General features: G+C 35.9%; 1 protein-coding gene across 3 annotated transcripts in view; it reads right to left on the bottom strand.

The window, feature by feature from the left end:
- The window catches only part of LOC126763769 (cell adhesion molecule Dscam2), a 69,374-nt gene that overhangs the window by 37,266 nt on the left and 15,014 nt on the right, over window positions 1-17,094 (bottom strand). For all 3 annotated transcript variants that reach the window (XM_050481544.1, XM_050481545.1, XM_050481546.1), the window contains exons 2-3: window positions 11,300-12,079; window positions 1,001-1,137 (exon numbers count right to left, since the gene is read on the bottom strand). In XM_050481544.1, coding sequence (XP_050337501.1) covers window positions 1,001-1,137; window positions 11,300-11,351 — 189 coding nt within the window. In that variant the 5' untranslated portion in view covers window positions 11,352-12,079. The remainder of the gene's footprint in view (window positions 1-1,000; window positions 1,138-11,299; window positions 12,080-17,094) is intronic.

Genomic DNA, 17,094 nt, shown 5'->3' with positions numbered 1-17,094 from the left:
AAAGCCATTGAAACTGGCCAATATCAAAATGGCGCAATATCCTTTGGACAGATGCGTCCAAACTGGTCTTGTTTTGTTGAGCAAGCTCTAGACAGTATGTCCGTCAACCACCAAACACGTAGTATATTCCAAATTACACGGTCAAGAGAGTAATGCACGGTGGCTTTAAAATTTTGATATGGGCCTGTTTTTCCTATAGCGGTGTGGGCCCAATACATATGATTAATGTGATCATGGATCAAAATGTGTACGTGGAGATATTATGGAACGTTATGCTGCCATATGCCATTTGGAATATTCCTTAAAAATGGACATTCCTGCAGGATAACGATCCAAAACACACCAGCAAATTGGCTAAAAATTGGCTCAGCCAAGAAGAAATCGATTTGATGCCATGGCCATCTCAATCCCCGGATGTCAACCCCATAGAAAACTTATGGGGAGACGTCAAACGCTTTGTTTCAAAGCAATCCCCGACTTCTAAGCTTTGGCAGATTGTTCAAGAGGCATGGGCCCATATTCCTCTTAAGCGTTGCCAGGACTTGGTCGGCTCCATGCCACATAGGTGCGAGTCTGTAATAGCTAATAAAGGATACACAACAAAGTATTAGGACAATACAAAATGTTCTTTAGTGTAATTAAGTGAATTAACGAGTTGTGTTGATTTTTTTTAAATATTTTTTGTTAACACTGCTATTTCACTGAACAGCACAAATTAGGGCTTTTATTTTATTATTCATTCATACTTAAAATATATAGATTAAATTAACACAAAAGAATTTCTAAGTCATGTAAAAATAAATAATTTATCACTTCTAAAACAGTTTTTATCTCATATTGGTCTTTATAATAGAATTTGTCCATCCAAAACACACAGGTCATCTGCACTGCTATTTCAATGAACACAGCTGTATGTATATAGTACATATAATTTAACTTGACCTTCAATCAACAGGAATTCATTTGTCATTTAAAAACCAGTACTTGAATCAATTCTTACCTCTGGTGGAGGGCTTCCATGTCCAGAGCATTCTATTAAGCCGCCTGTATTATTTGAAAACTCAATACGATGCAGTGGTTCATGTAGAAATATCGGTCCTTGCAAGTCTAGCCCATTTGCAATTAAGCTAAAATCAGCTGTAGAAAAATAAAGTAAAATATATTTGAATTCAAATTTCTAAATTTAAGCTCTTGTATAAGTCTGTGAACATATTTTAATAATTTTCATCAGACTTAGATGCTGAACACACTTTGATTACACATTTGCAATTTGCAAGAATTATAGAATATTTATTGATTCAATAATGGAAAAAGTTAAATGAAGAAGGGTTTAAATGCATCGAGATCTAAAACTGATTAAATACAGAAACCATAATTTCAGAAACTAAGACTTGAAAATGTGTTATATTATTATTATTATTATTTTTTTTTTTTGATTTTACTTGAAAATTGAAGTCACATAAATGAAATGCGCCGAAATAAGAATTAAAATAATGGTACGTAGCATAAGCGTACACGTCGGATTGGTTTGTTTAGTTTAAAATTTAATCTGCAGCTACAGGGCGGATCCAGAGTAGAATTTTGGGCAGGGAATTACAAGGTACGTTCTAAAGTAATAGCGCCACCTATATGTCGGCTGGTGCGTTAGAATTTGCTATCTTTATCGATTATCCACTTCATCGATTGGAAGTGAAGTTATTGCGTTTTAAGTGTCAGTATGTTTGTGTGATCGGTGCGAAAATGAGCTTCAAATAAAGAGCCAACATTAAATTTTGTTTAAAATTGGTAAAACTTTTACCGAAACGTTTCAATTGATGAAAGAAGTTTATGGCGATGATTGCCAATCCCGTAGCAGAGTGCACAAGTGGTTTCAACGTTTTCAAAGTGGTCGTCAGGACATAAATGACGATCAACATGTGGGCCAATCAAAATCTGTGATCACCGGATATTCCATCGAAACTGCGAGTGAATTCATCAAAAACCTGCCGAAATCATCATTGAAATTCATGGAAATGGAATTGAACATCTCCAAAACATCGATTTATCGCATTTTGACCGAATATTTGAGCTTACGAGAGGTCTCTGCTCGGTTTGTTCCGCACGAATTGACTGACGACCAAAAATTGCTCAGAATCAAAGTACATCATTGTGACCGATTAGTTGACCAAAAATCACATTTTAACCATTAACCACTCCCCCTATTCAGCTGATATGGCACCGTACAACTTTTTCCTTTTCCCATGCCCATGCAACTCCAAGTATTTTTCTTTGCGGAGTGTCACTTGTTATGGAAGTAACGTATAACTTTTAACTTAACCGTGGATCCGCCCCCGGCAAACTATAACTTGAGTAAAAGTTGAGATATCTCCGTATATGCTATTACTTCTGTGGAACAGAGTATTGAAGAAGACCCGAGTGGGCACAAAACTGTCGCATTTGAAGTGATCATAATTCAGAGGCCTTTCTTGAAACACCGTCATTATACTATATTTCTTCAAAATAATCAAGCTAGCCACAATGTTACAGTCAATACACAATCTAAAGAGCCATGATTAATGACTTGTTTGTACCTGATTTATAAGGAAATCTTTGGTTCCAACAAAACGGCCCTATATGCCTTAAAGCCAACGAAATAATTATTTTATTGAAGAAATCTCTTGGTGAGATCGTGCCATTTATAACCGCCGTACCATTGTAATGGGATTATGTGAAGTCGCTTGTCTACACAAATATTCGGCGCGTTATTGCTGATTGCCACAATTGCCGCAAAAAATTATCGAAACTTTGACCTCTCATTTGGAATTTGTTTCAAACAGTCGCGGCGATTTCTTGCCCAAAATCAGTTTTAAAACGCAATAGCAAACCATAATCTTTATAATAATTGCCCATAACATAAAATATATGCGTTTTATTCCTTGATATCTCAAATCTAAAAACAACACCCTTTTGTATAACTAATTCGGTAACCACGTTTTTTTCGGTATTATTTTAATTTGGTTAAGACCCAACTCGGGCATTTTTCTAAGAACACATTAAATTATATCCGAGCTCAAATAGGTAATATAATTGATAACTTTTCAAGAGACGCACGGTAAATTTAAATCTCCCAGAACAATTAAGGAATCGAAATTACGTCCCTTAAAAATAACTCGACTTGTGAAAGAAATTGCTGCTTACATCCATATATCACGCGAAGTCATTCGCAAAACGGCATCGGGACATGCCACAAGGTTACAAAATCTGGGAGAGACTAGAAATAGCAGGCGTAGACTCTCAAATAATTTTTAATAGTCGCTGTTGATGGTTTTTCCTATTTAAAGGTAGTCAATAAAAATTATTTCATGCGCGTCCCCATAACCTCGCCAGCCGACTGTTGCATTTTTCCACGTTTTGAAGCGGGTTCATCGCGTGCGGTCCACTCGGCTGACTGTCGATTGGACTTCGAAATGAATTGATGGAGCCATCTTTCATCTTTTATCCATTATCACATGTCGACGCAAAAACTCGGATTTATTAAGCTAGAACATCTCCAATCACCGCTCCGAATCATTAACTCGTCATTGTTTTTTGGGCAAAATTGAGCCCGCAGCTGCACAGTGCTTTATCATATTCGTGAATGATCGATGTACACATTCAGTTGATATCTTTACAATGCCTGCTATCTCGCATAATTTCACTTTACGATCATCCAAAACTATTTTGTGATCTCTTTTCAGGTTTTCCTCAGTAGCAACGTCTTTTGAACGTCCCTACGTTTACCGTATTCGGTGCTCATTTCACGACGTCATCAAGTCAAGTTTTTACTTCAACTGTATTTTTCCCCTTCAAAACCCATTATTTTATCAACACACGAAATCCCATTTTATCAATTTTTTTTCGTAAGAACAAGACTTGCTTCACTCACAATGATATTATTCACATACTAATGATCCAAAAGCACGAGCCTTTTGAAGGTTAGGACAAGAATCATTTGAATTTCTTGTAAAGATCTACTATATAGAGGCTGCCGGAGTGTGCCGCAGACACAGCTCTAGTTAGAGTGCTACCATATAAAAGACAAATGAGATATACATACATACGTAAGTAAGAAGTTGTAAGTTCGCTTATTGATAAGTGTACAAGTTGTATAGTCATAAAATTGAGACTTATAAATCCGCCACGATATCAAAATCGTTCTTGGCGACTTTAACGTCAGGGTGGGCAAAGAAGGTACCTTTGGCACTATGGTCGGTAAATTCAGCCTCCACGATGAAACATCCGCAAATGGGTTGAGGCTGAAGACTTCGCCGGGGCCCGAAATATGGTTATCTGTAGTACTAGATTCCAGCATAAGAAAATTCATTAAGCTACCTGGCTGTCTCCGGACCGAAAAACCACCCACCAGATCGATCATGTTGTGATAGACGGAAGACACGTCTCCAGTGTTTTAGATGTGCGTGCACTCCGAGGTCCTAACATAGACTCGAATCACTACCGCCTCTGTGTAGCAAAAAACGCAAGTCAACAAACACAAGGAAGGTTCGACGTCGAGAAGCTGCAATTACAACAGACAGCCGAACGATTTTCTACTCGACTTGCACTCCTGCTCTCTGAGAGCACTCATCAACAACTCGGTATAAGAGAACTGTGGGACGGCATTTCAAGCTCTTTACGTACAGCTACAAACGAAACCATTGGTTTTAGGAAAATGCAACAGAACAACTGGTTCGACGAGGACTGCCAAGTCGCAGCGGACAGAAAACATAGTCAAGATCGGGAAGGACCTCTCCGAGCCGTTCGATACAAAACGGGGTTTCAGACAAGGCGACTTCCTTTCGTGTGACTTCTTCAACCTACTTCTGGAGAAAATAATTCGAGCTGCAGAACTAAAGAGAGAAGGTACCATCTTCTATAAGAGTGTACAACTGCTGGCGTATGCTGATGATATTGATATCATTGGCCTTAGCAACCGCTTCTTTAGTTCTTCTTCCTCCAGAATGGATAAGGAAGCGAAGCAAATTTCATCAAACAAAAAGTCGTCACACTCGCGACTAGGCACTCAGGTCACTGTTGACAGTCATAACATCGAAGATAATTTCGTCTATCTTGGAACCAGTATAAACAGCACCAACAATGTTAGCCTGGAAATCCAACTAAGCATAACTCTTGCCAACAGGTGCTACTTCGGAGTGAGTAAGCAATTGAGAAGTAAAGTCCTCTCTCGACGAATAAAAACTAAACTCTATAAATTACTGGCAGCACTGGTGCAGAGGCTTGGAGGATCAACTGATGAGTCGACGTTGCGAGTTTTCGTGAGAAAGGTTCTGCGAAAATTTATGGTACTTTGCGCGTTGCCAACGACGAATATCGCGTTCGATGGAACGATGAGCTTTGTATATGAGATATACGACGACATTGACATAGTTCAGCGAATTAAAAGACAGTGGCTACGCTGGCCAGGTCGTGTTGTCCGAATGGACGAAAACACTCCAGCTCTGAAAGTATTTGACGCAGTACCCGCGGAGGACGAGGAAGACCTCCACTCCGTTCGAAGGACCAGGTGGAAAAGGACCTGACTTCGCTTGGAAGATCCAATTGGCGCCACGTAGTAGCGAAAAGAAGAAACGACTGGTGCGCTGTTGTTAACTCGACTATAATCTCGTAAGCGGTGTCTACGCCAGTAAAGAAGAAGAAATCCAGTGATCGAACTCAAGAATGGGTTACAAGGTAGGCGATTTATCGAGAAATCAGTTACAATATTTGGGTTAGTAGGTATAAGTAGTATGTAAAAATCTCACTCAAAATAATAACAACTTTATTATTAACATTATACTACCAAAATAAGGGGCATATGGGGCTAGGCCATTACGGAAATAACATCATTTATTCGAAAGTAAAAATATTTGTAGACTTCTGAAAATTAGAAGAATATAACCTAGTACAGACTGACATAGTATGATGCATATGTAGACAAAAAATTAAGAAATAATCAATAAAATATTTAAGTCAAAGGGGAGATGGTTACAGTTTATTTCCTACAAATCTTACTCAAAGCCATATAAGCGACTTTAGCCGGTGTGAACAGTGGACAGTTAAACAATTATTGTAATTTAGAGGCACCTCAGTATTAAGACATCATAGAACATTTATCCCTGTGACCTTTCGTCAAGAAAGTAGGTAAGGTACATTAGACAGAATGTATACATACATATGTGTATATTGTGCGACGGGTAAGACCATAGAATTGAAGCGAAATACTTGTATGTTTCACAGTATCTAGTGATCAAATTAACACTTTTATTAAATCCAGTTGATTTTTAATAGTTCTTAAACGGGCTTCACGGGAAGTAATAGGACTAATGATGGAATACCTGTGACATCTAGGAGTTACGCATCTTTTGGACCTCCCAAGCAATATTTAAGTAAAACAAGAAAAAAAAAGTTAACATCTGTTACTACAAAGCTGTAAACCGTTAAAAAATAAACTAGTTTTACACTAGTTTAGTTTTACTAAGTTTTCATCGGTCAGTTTGTCAGATAGTATCGTTGCCTTGAAAAATCCCAAATAGTCTGTGATAAATTTCGTGAATTACCCTGTCAATTAAAAAAGGAGTTGTTTTGGCTCTGTCGGTTTGTGTGGCAGCTATGTATATGCTATAGAAGTTCGATTCGGCGGTTCCGACTCAGCTTCTTGAGGTGAAAATAATATATGAAAAATTTCATATAGATGTCCCAAATTTGAAGAATTAATATGTATATACCCGAGACGGACAGCCGGGCATGTCTAAATCAACTCAGCTCGTCACGCTGAACATTTAAATGTATAGTCCATACACTAGTGCCAAAAAAAGGGAAAATCAGGTATGCGGGGAATGTGCTGCGGATCATTCTGAACCACTTAGCTTAAGAGACTATGCGTCTAAAACCGATTTCGAGCAGCGTTTTTTAAGGCGAACTTTTTTGTGATCATAAAAATTTGTTCGTCAGTTTTTGAGATATCCGAATGATATTTTTATATTATATTGATCATTTGTCGGAATCGGTCAGATCGTACAACTATAATATATGACTCCATACAATCGATTATTAAGAATTTTAAAACTTTGCCTTAAAAATCGCTGGATCGAAAAAGGTTTTAGATCCATAGTATCTTAGGCAAAGTGTTTTAGGATTACCTGTACAACATTTTCCGCGTACGCCTTTTTATAGATAAAAAGAACTAAACCCGCTCTAAGAAACATATATACATATATACATAAATATATATATTATAAAATATTCGACGTTTCCTTCTGGATGTTAAACATTTCGTGGAAAATTTAGTGTACCCTGTTCGGGGTTAAAAATTATCAATCAAACTCTCTTCTAAAATAGATGTTTGTATGTATGTAATTGGAATAACGAAATATACACATATTCTCTTGTTAAAGTATTATCTTATAACGGAATGAATAGAATGCAATATGTTATGGGAACTCAACAATAATTCTTGCATTGTGACTGCACTCTTTGAAAAGGCAAACTGTCTTATTTCTAATAAAAATTACTTTTTATGTCGCATTTTATAGTTTAACGTTTTTAATTAATACAGTTGGTAGTTCAGAAAGTCAATTGAATTCATAATAAAGTCTTAAACAAAAATAAAACTCTAGTATGGAATTAATTAATTCCCACAATCTTAAAAGAGCATTAAATACATATTTACATATACATATGTGTATTCTTGTATTCATTTGAAGCTACTGCTTTCGTTGCCATATAAACAGAAAGAGAAAAGAATATTTTTACACTGCTGAAAACATCCCTCTTAAACTAAATGTTGTTCTTACAACCACTTCCTAATCCGCAACTCTACTGCATTGGCGCAACATCTTTATCAACAGCAACACATCATTATCACAACCGGCTATTATTTTGAGTACCGTAGGCATGAGCATTCTGTTTATAATAACAAACCTGCAATCCAACGTTAAAGGTTATTCGCTTTTCTAGGGTGTGTTGTTGAACTTGCCTCCCCGTATTCCACCAACAACCTAATGATTCTGATGGTCGGTCTTCTTGCTGGTGTTTGTTTGTTTTAAAAACGTCGCCACCTTTATGTCAAATGTATGTATACTCGTACGTTGCTATGTTGTGTTTAAGAGAGTAAATTCTTACAGAAGTAAATGCTTCAAAGGAAGATCTCTACAGATTTCATGGAGAATGCTGGCCACTGCGAACGAATAGGAGACTAGCTCAATCTTACACATTTTTCCCATTCGCATTTTAATGCAACTTTTATTTATTATACATACATATATCCTATATAACACTACATATTACGAGCAAAATATTTTATATAAAATTTACTGTAATAAACCATTTGTGTTTACGACCGTAACAGGAAATATGGAGCCATCTGTAACCATAACAGCAAGCGTTGGTACTCCTAAACAATGAGACTATCGCATCTCTCAACGACGTAAAGAGGTCATAAGCTACAGCTTCGAGAGGGTGATCCTTAGGATCTTCTCGACGGAAGTCAGTACCAATGACCGGCAGACTATATCCTTTTGAACGCCATGAGCATTCAGTTCCATAATGACGATCACCTCAGACTGCTAGTGAGGAGTCTTTAGGATGAGGATCCCGGAGGCATGGCTAAGCAGCAGTGGCATCTCTCGTTTAAGGACAAAAATTAATGGTTAGCGGTCAGAAATACACTTAATGCTTTTCTTTTATTAAATTTCAGCAACTAGGCTAGAAGATAGAGCCGGAGCTCGTCTCAGCCCACATGCTACATGACGTCGAAATGGAGCCACCTTCGGACTCGCTGAGCATAGCTCTGGTAGAGGCCGGTGAAAGAAGAGTCAGCCTGAAAATTGGCTCGAGTACTAAATCAAGCAGCACCGGTGAGTCACTTTTTGATTGATTTTGATTTTGACTGCTGACAGTGCGGAGGTCCTTGACGTTACGCTAGCCAAAAGGAAAATTATACTCTTGATTTCGATATTGAGAGTTCTAGATGAATATTCCTTCTCTGAACACAGATATATTAGTTTTGCCTGCAAACCTTATAGGAACTTCAGCAACCGGAAGCCAAGAGAGCTTCTGTGCGCATTCCCGCGAAAAGTCATACTCGCTGGGTATTTAAAGAATGATAATGGTGAATGAGCAAGGAACAGTGTGGAGCTACTCCTACTCCTACTTTTCGCGGAATCATTCAACTAAATAAATGTCACTAAGAAAGCTCCGGGAGGGTTATACAGACTTCTCAGACCTCCTGAAATAAAATCATCTCACTTGTGCATTAAATTCGGTAAATTCAAGTCAGGCCATTTAAATCCCCTGAACTCCCTTACAGCGGAAGCTCAAGATTTCATGCATCTGGTTGGTTCCCATTTAGGCACACCGTGTTAGGTTAAGCTACGTTTCTAACCTTGGAGACAAGTTAGAGTGACGTTTATACAAAGTACCGGAGACGGAGAATAAAGCCCTAGAAATGGCCTTAGAAAAGGTTAATGAGACAATCCGCGGAGTAAAGATGATCTTCTGAAAGAGCTCGAAAAAGTGGATGTCGGCTTAAGATAAAAGAAAAATCTCTAACTATAGTGTACGATCTAACCCAAGCGCACTATATCTAATACACGAACAGATGCGGCTTAGTTGTCAACCAAAATAAAACTGATTTGGTTTTATTCAATATCATAAAATCCCTGACGTTCCCTCATTCGTAGGATCAAGTCTACAACCTATTGACAAAGACCTGCACCTTAATAGAAAGCTTTCAAGGAGCCCAGACATTGGCGAGAGAGTAAGAAAAGCCTTAGTTGTCTTATACTGCAATAGAGGAAGAGGTGAGCCCTCTAACTAACTATGGTGTTTTTTTATCGGCTAAGCCGTAATCAAGACAATCATGTTTTATGGAGTATTCGTCTGGTGAACAGCGCTGGAAATTTATTTTACATTTCATTCAAGAAGTGTTTGTCAAACTACTTCATTATCAGACTCGTTTGGGTGCCTGACTATTCGGGAATCTCTAAAAACTGGCAAGCCGATGAGACCTCAGGATATGGCCACTTACATTTCTTGCATTTCTAGCGGTGGACCTGTTGACCTCTCCTGAGCTTAGCAGGCGTTAACGATCAACTCCTGTGCGACTGCGACTTCCTTCTGTCCTACAGTAGAACGCAGGAGATACACTGAACTAATTGCTCTTAACATGTTTTATCTTGCGGTATGGCTAAAAATCTTTTCGGACGGAATTTCTCATAGTTCTATGGAAACATCCGCGCTTTTCCCCTAATTGTCCAGCTTTTGCAATACAGAAGAGGTTTCATAGTATGCATACGTGGGTTTAATTCGAGATTTGGCAAGCTTTGTGTTGCAATCTTTATCGTAAAGTTTAACATTTTTCGTTTTAAAAATATTCAAAATGTTTTGTTATACCAGCGCTATTTGTGTTATTTACAGTAACTAAAAATATTCATCTCAACGAAAAAATTAAATTACATCGCTAACATTTTTATTCTTTTACGTATTTCGCCGTAGATAACCTCCGCAACAGTGCATCGATGAACTTAATTCAATTCAAAATCATCAAGGGCCAATATTTATCAATAGTATGGTGAAATTAGGAGAGGTCGTAGATCACCCCAATACGAATTTCGTGATAGTCGTTCAAAATCAGTCCTACACAATTTGCCAATCGCTCAAAAAAAGGCTCGTGAAGGATTGGTAGAGTCAAATGTTAAAAAACACGTCTATAGCATCGTGAAAGGTGATGGATCGTGGATTTATGCATGTGAGCACGAAAGTAAACAGCAGTCAACTGCATGGGTATTTTCAGATGAGCCGAATCCAACAAAGGCGACACGAAGCACTTCCAAGTCAATGGTTGGCTGTTTTTTGGAAAAACGGACTTTTCGCAACCATTTGTTGAATATAACATATTATGTACATATATTAGGGTGCCCGTTATTTTCCAATATCATTATATTAAAGTTATTCATCAAATGTACTGTATTCATGTGTTATAGTACACCATGTCGTATGCGTAACACAGAATGTACAAATCACTTATATGAATGCTCAGCTCGATGTATGACTTTAGCTGCGTATAACTTTCAAATAAATGTTTTAATGAACGTTGTAGTTTTGCGCTGTACGTTTGTACGTTTTTGCTTTGGGTATAGAAGTTTTTTGAAAAGGTTTAAAAAATCTTAAATAAAAAATATGAAAAAAGTAGTGATTTAGGCAAAAACTGAAAATTCAGGGAAATAACAGACGCTAAAATTTATATATATGTATATATATATATGCATATGAATGTAACACCAACCTTTAATGGCATATACGATCAATATAGCCTTAACAAGGCAATGTAACCCCATTTTTATGAAGAATTGGCCTTTCCATTACATATTTCATACATCTTGGTAGATAATTCTGTCAATGTACTGCTTAGTGCCGCTTAACATGGTTCCATCTCGTCTCCATTGGTGTCTTGTGAAATCAATTATTGGCGTAAAGTTACTTGTTTTTTGACATATTGTAAATTATAAATTTCAATGATGTGATGTGCACTTTATCACCTATTAAATATTATTTTGTTAAATATTTTTTTATGATTTGGTTTTTAAACAACTGTAATTTGACTTTACAGTGCACTGGTACCACTTTATGTTTTTTCTAATGAACCCATGCGAAGATAACCGGTTAACCAACTTTCACTTTAAGAATGCTCGTCGAACATAACTGCGAAGGGATATGTGTACATATGTTACACGGATTTGTCAATAGATCTGTCTGCAGTATTTTCGTTTTCTTGTACATATTATAAGTATTTAAAAAAGGCTGTTATTTTTGAAAGTATTATTAACTCTTCCATTGCTTGCTGGTTTTTATTGCTTGAATTTGAAGTTGCCACCTTATCCTAAAGAAAACTTTCCAGCGAATCATAAGTATTGAAACGAATAATAAGTACGTTGTGCGAATGGCAAATGAGCTGTGTTTCATTAATACGTCTAGTACAACTTGATATATTGTGTAAGTACACGAACATATTTCCTTCCATATGCTTAGATCACCTCTTTACCAAACCAAGAAGTTGTTTTCTAACCTGTAAAGAAAGAGAAATTGATTTTAAGTAAGCTATAATAGATTGCTTAAGTACATATAAGTATATACTTTCAGAGAATAATTATCTAGAATGTCTTAAGCCTATTTAGACATCCATCTCTTGAGAGGGTTGGGTAATTAAAACGTGTTCCAAAAATATTGTTAGTCAAACTCAACTAAAATGGCAAAATTAATTATTATATGGATTTGTTTTGTTCACGTGCATGCATACAGTGAAACGAATTTGAACAACAAATTAATTGGTTACATGATGTTTTTTATTTTTATCTGCTATATCTCTCCTTCATCGTACATTAAGTTAGACTTAAACTCAACTAAGTATGTGAATATATCCTATTTAAATAGGGTAAGGATTTAAATAGGATATATTCTTTGAAAGCATCCACTTTAAATACTGTGTTATTTGACAATAAATAGCTTTTTTAAACTTTCATTTTTGGGAAGTCTTAGGAAATGTATGTAAAATGAATACATTTACATAAGTAATAATGTGATATACTGATACAAAAACAACGTCATTAACATCTTATTATCCAAAATTTTACATTATGTTAGTTTCCTCAGTCTTCAGTTTGGCAAAGTTATGCGAAATTTTGACATTTAAATATCTTCATAACATTCATAGCTTCCACAAAAAGTTTTGAAAACGAAATTTGCAAAAATTAAGGCTCTCACACTTCAGAGACGCACTTGATCTTATAAAAAAAATGTGTAGAAATCGATTTGCATCTTCGTTTTTATACTGCGCGTCCGCCACGAATTTACAAATGTTATAACGGTTTATGTGAATATGTCACTATTTCAAATGTCATCAGACAATTAGAGTAGCTGTGTATACAAGAAAAAATTTATCTTAAATTTAAGTAATTTTGACTAATTCATAACATCTCAGATATATATTATTATTAATTGCTTACAAGTAAATTATCAGTTTATAGCTTTTGATGATTAATATTTTAAACTGTTTCAAAGATAAAGGTTCACAAACAAATTAAAAATCGAGTTCGTAGATGGGCCACTGCCACGCCCATAGATCGCCATTAAGCGAAAACATATACAGTGCCGTAACTAAGCACTAAATTAAGATATAAAACTGTAATTTGGTACAGAGGATCGCAGTAGCAAGGACCATCTGTCGGCAAAATTTTTTTAAAAAGTGGGCGTGGCCCCGCTCTCTAAGAAGTTTAATGTACATATCTCCTAAACCACTTAAACTACAACAACTAAATTTGCTGAGTAAAAATCTTATAAGAACTTCTACTGACAGTGTGAAAATGGATGAAATGGGAGGATAACCCCGCTCACTCCCCATATAACGGTACTGTTAAAAACTACTAAAAGCGCGATAAATCAATAACCAAATACGCCAGAGACATTAAATTTTCTCACCGAGATGTTATGAGAGAGCTTTATTGGATCCGGAGTGAAAATTGGGCGATGGGCGGGATCCGACCAACCGATTTCGTCAAAATTTAGTACGTCACATTCTTCTTTATTGGGTCCGGAGTGAAAATTGGGCGATGGGCGGGACCCGACCAACCGATTTCGTCAAAATTTAGTACGTCACATTCTTCTTACATTTTTATGTCACATTGTGAAAATGAACGAAACGGACAACAACCACGGCTACTTCCCATATAGCACAATGTTTAATTCCACTTGATTCGTTCAGTTTCCAGTACACAAAATCAAGAAGCAATTAATATAACGGGATAAAACTTTGCACGAATAATATCTTTAGTGTGACCTTATGACCGAAAATTGTTTAAGTCCAATAAAAACTATTCAAAATCCTAGGTACCGAATATTTAGACCCCGGGACTTATAGTTGACTTATGATCGAAAATGTCGGTCAATGTGTGATATATATAACTGAAATTAAGGAATAATCCTTCTCTTATAATGGTATGTCAGTATGTCAAAAATGGGTTGAATCGGACCAATACTTCCCTTAGTCCCATATACTTAATATAGAGATTTTCGAACTTCCGGGTGACTTTGTACCGCATATATCGGCCAATATGTGAGTTATCCTAATGAAAATAAAAGAGCGTGTTTTACTCATAACAGTATGTATTTGTGCGCCAAAAAAACACACTAATTGATAAGGAAATTCAAATGTTTTTTATTTACTGTGAAGTACAATCGATATAATTAATTTCTGAGAAAACATCATCCAAATGGCCTTCACGACTTCTTTTGCAGGAACGAATTCGAGGAACCCAATCTTCGAGTACTTTTTCACTAAATCAAGTAGTATAATAATTCGGTTATTGCACGAGTTGTGTGGCACGTAGTCCCGTCTGGTTGGAACCAGATGTTGTCAAGATCAACTTCTTCCAATTGCGGTCATAAAAAGTTGGTTAACATCGATCTATACCGCTCTCCATTGACAGTAACGGTATCACCAGACCAAAAACTACACCAAACTGTCTATTTAGGTGAATGGAATGGTTATTCATGAATAATTTGTGGATTTTCTTCGCACCACATTTCTTTTTTCTTTGTTTAATTACTGCCACTCAGATGGAAGTGGGCCTCGAAAATTTGCATTTGGAGAATGATTTAATTGATAATAAAATTGAATAATTGTTAAACGTTGTTCTTGCGTATATCTTTCGATAATAAAATTCTTAATTTTACTGAATACAATAAAAAGAAAATTACAAACCATAAGATAATAAAAATGGCTGAAACGACACTTATAAATAATATCATCCCTATTGGAAAACCCGATATATCTTGTACTCGCATAGGTGAAACAAAAGATTTTTCTGTGTTTTAATGATACAAATGTCATGAATATCAAGTGAGCCTTAGGTTTGACAAAGTTGTGCGCAATTTTTAAATATTAATAATTTTTTTTTTTTACAAATTTTTATTTCTAAAATGAATTTTGTTCATATTTTTTAGTATAATTACTCGCCGTGCACTTCATCGTCGTTTCGAATTTGTAAGCGCAATTTTCGAAAAATTTAAGCTTTTACCACTTTTGGAAAGCACTTTATTTTACTGAAAAAATTTATAAAAATCATTTCTGATATACATATGTACAGAAATTTTTAATAAACAATGCGCTCATGCTAAGCATTTACCAATTTTTAGCATTTTTGACTTATTTAAACAGGTCATTCGTTGTGAAATAGAAAAATATTACGATTTGAACCCTAAAATAAGTTTTTAAATGCAAAACTACTTAACGGCTTGGGTACAAATTATTTTTTATTGCTTGCAAGTACACTACCAGATTATTAGCTAGTTAAAAGTAATATTTGAAGTTAATTCAATAATAAAATAACACAAACATTCATATTTAAAAAATTTGGCAACCAACCAAATTGAACTAACTTCGTCATCCAACTTCTCGCAACATGTTGCTACAGAGTATTATAGTTATGTTCACCTAACGGTTGTTTGTCTCACTTAAAACTAATAGAGATAGTTAAAGGGTTACGTATACATACTTATATAAATGGTCAGGATGACGAGAGGAGTTGAATTCCGAGTGATTGATCGTCTGTCCGCCTGACCGTCAGTCTATCACCCGTGCGTACAGGCAAGCGATACCTCGAGCAAAAATTTAATTATCTTGACAAAAATTCCCACGCCCATTCAACGCAATTATTCAAAAGCCTATAAAGCGCTACAAATAAGCTCCACAATGCTGTTATTTGAAACCACCAATCATTTTAAGAAGAGACTGGGGGGTATATTAAAAAAAAAAGTCGGCCTGATATCGTCCTCTAATAGGCTTAATGTTCATACTTTATCTCCCAAACCACAAAAGCGTACTCAACTAAATCTGCTGAGAACAAATGTTTTTGTTTCCACTACGAAAATGTGAAAATTAATGAAATCGGTTTATAATACCGCCAACTATTGATATAACGGGTCTGTTAAAAACTGCTTGATTGCGATAAATAAACAAATAAATGCACCAGATATATCAAATTCGCACCTGAGATGGTACAAGAGAGCTTTATAGGAGCCGGTGTCAAAATTGGACGATGAACGTTGCACCGCCCATCTACAAGTATATAGATCACCAGACCTACTCAACCAAATTTAGTTTATTATTTTGACATTCCTATGTTATAGTGCGAAATTAAGCGAAATCAGATTGTAACCACGCCTACTTTCCTACTTCCGGTTGACTCTGTATTAAGCATATATCGAAGAGAATCTTTCTTAGAACTAGAAATTGGTTATAAGGGTTAATATTTCCTCTAAGCCCTAAAACCTATTACCTAATATAATGATTTCAGAGTTTATAGTTGGTTTAAAACAATTCATTTAGATCAGTATACAAGTATGCTATATTTTCAAAAAAATTACCCGCGCCGCTAGTTGCTGCTCCCTCATATATCCACTATTTTAAATTTCGTCCCTATGATTGAGTTTAAATCTCTATAGAAGATATCATAATTAAACGAGAATTTATTAGTTACCGTTATATCATTCACAAATTCTACTATGTCTAATTAACAATGGTGTGAAATTTGTATTCTTAATTTTCTATTATTTATTTTATTCGAAATTAGTGTACTGAGAACAAGAAAGTTTCGAGAAGTTGCTAAGAAACCCATATTTTAGTGCATTAAATTTGTTAAGCTTATGTAGTATTTCGTCTGAAACAACTTTCTGCAGAAAGAGTTTGGTATATTATATTGTTCCACTATTCTTTTACGGCTTTAATCAATTCGCTTTTGTTGGTTATATGTTCATATTTTAATTTCTGCTTCATCACGTGCTCAATAACGTTCAAGCCAGGAAACTGTCGAGGATTTTTAAGCATTCGGGAACAGTTGTAATGGAGCTAAAAACGGGCAACGTTAGGCTTGTGCATGGGGTCGTATGCGGATAAAAAACAAATTCGTCTTATTTTTTCAACTTTTGAGCACTTTCTTTTACGTAGGTTGCATAGGCATATTTATCAACGAAAATGTTTTTTTTTGTCGATTGCTGTTTTGTGTCGGGCGCATACGCGTAGATCCA

This window comes from Bactrocera neohumeralis, chromosome 6, assembly GCF_024586455.1.
Source record: "Bactrocera neohumeralis isolate Rockhampton chromosome 6, APGP_CSIRO_Bneo_wtdbg2-racon-allhic-juicebox.fasta_v2, whole genome shotgun sequence".
Lineage (NCBI taxonomy): Eukaryota > Metazoa > Arthropoda > Insecta > Diptera > Tephritidae > Bactrocera > Bactrocera neohumeralis.
This window is presented reverse-complemented; position numbering and strand designations above follow the sequence as displayed.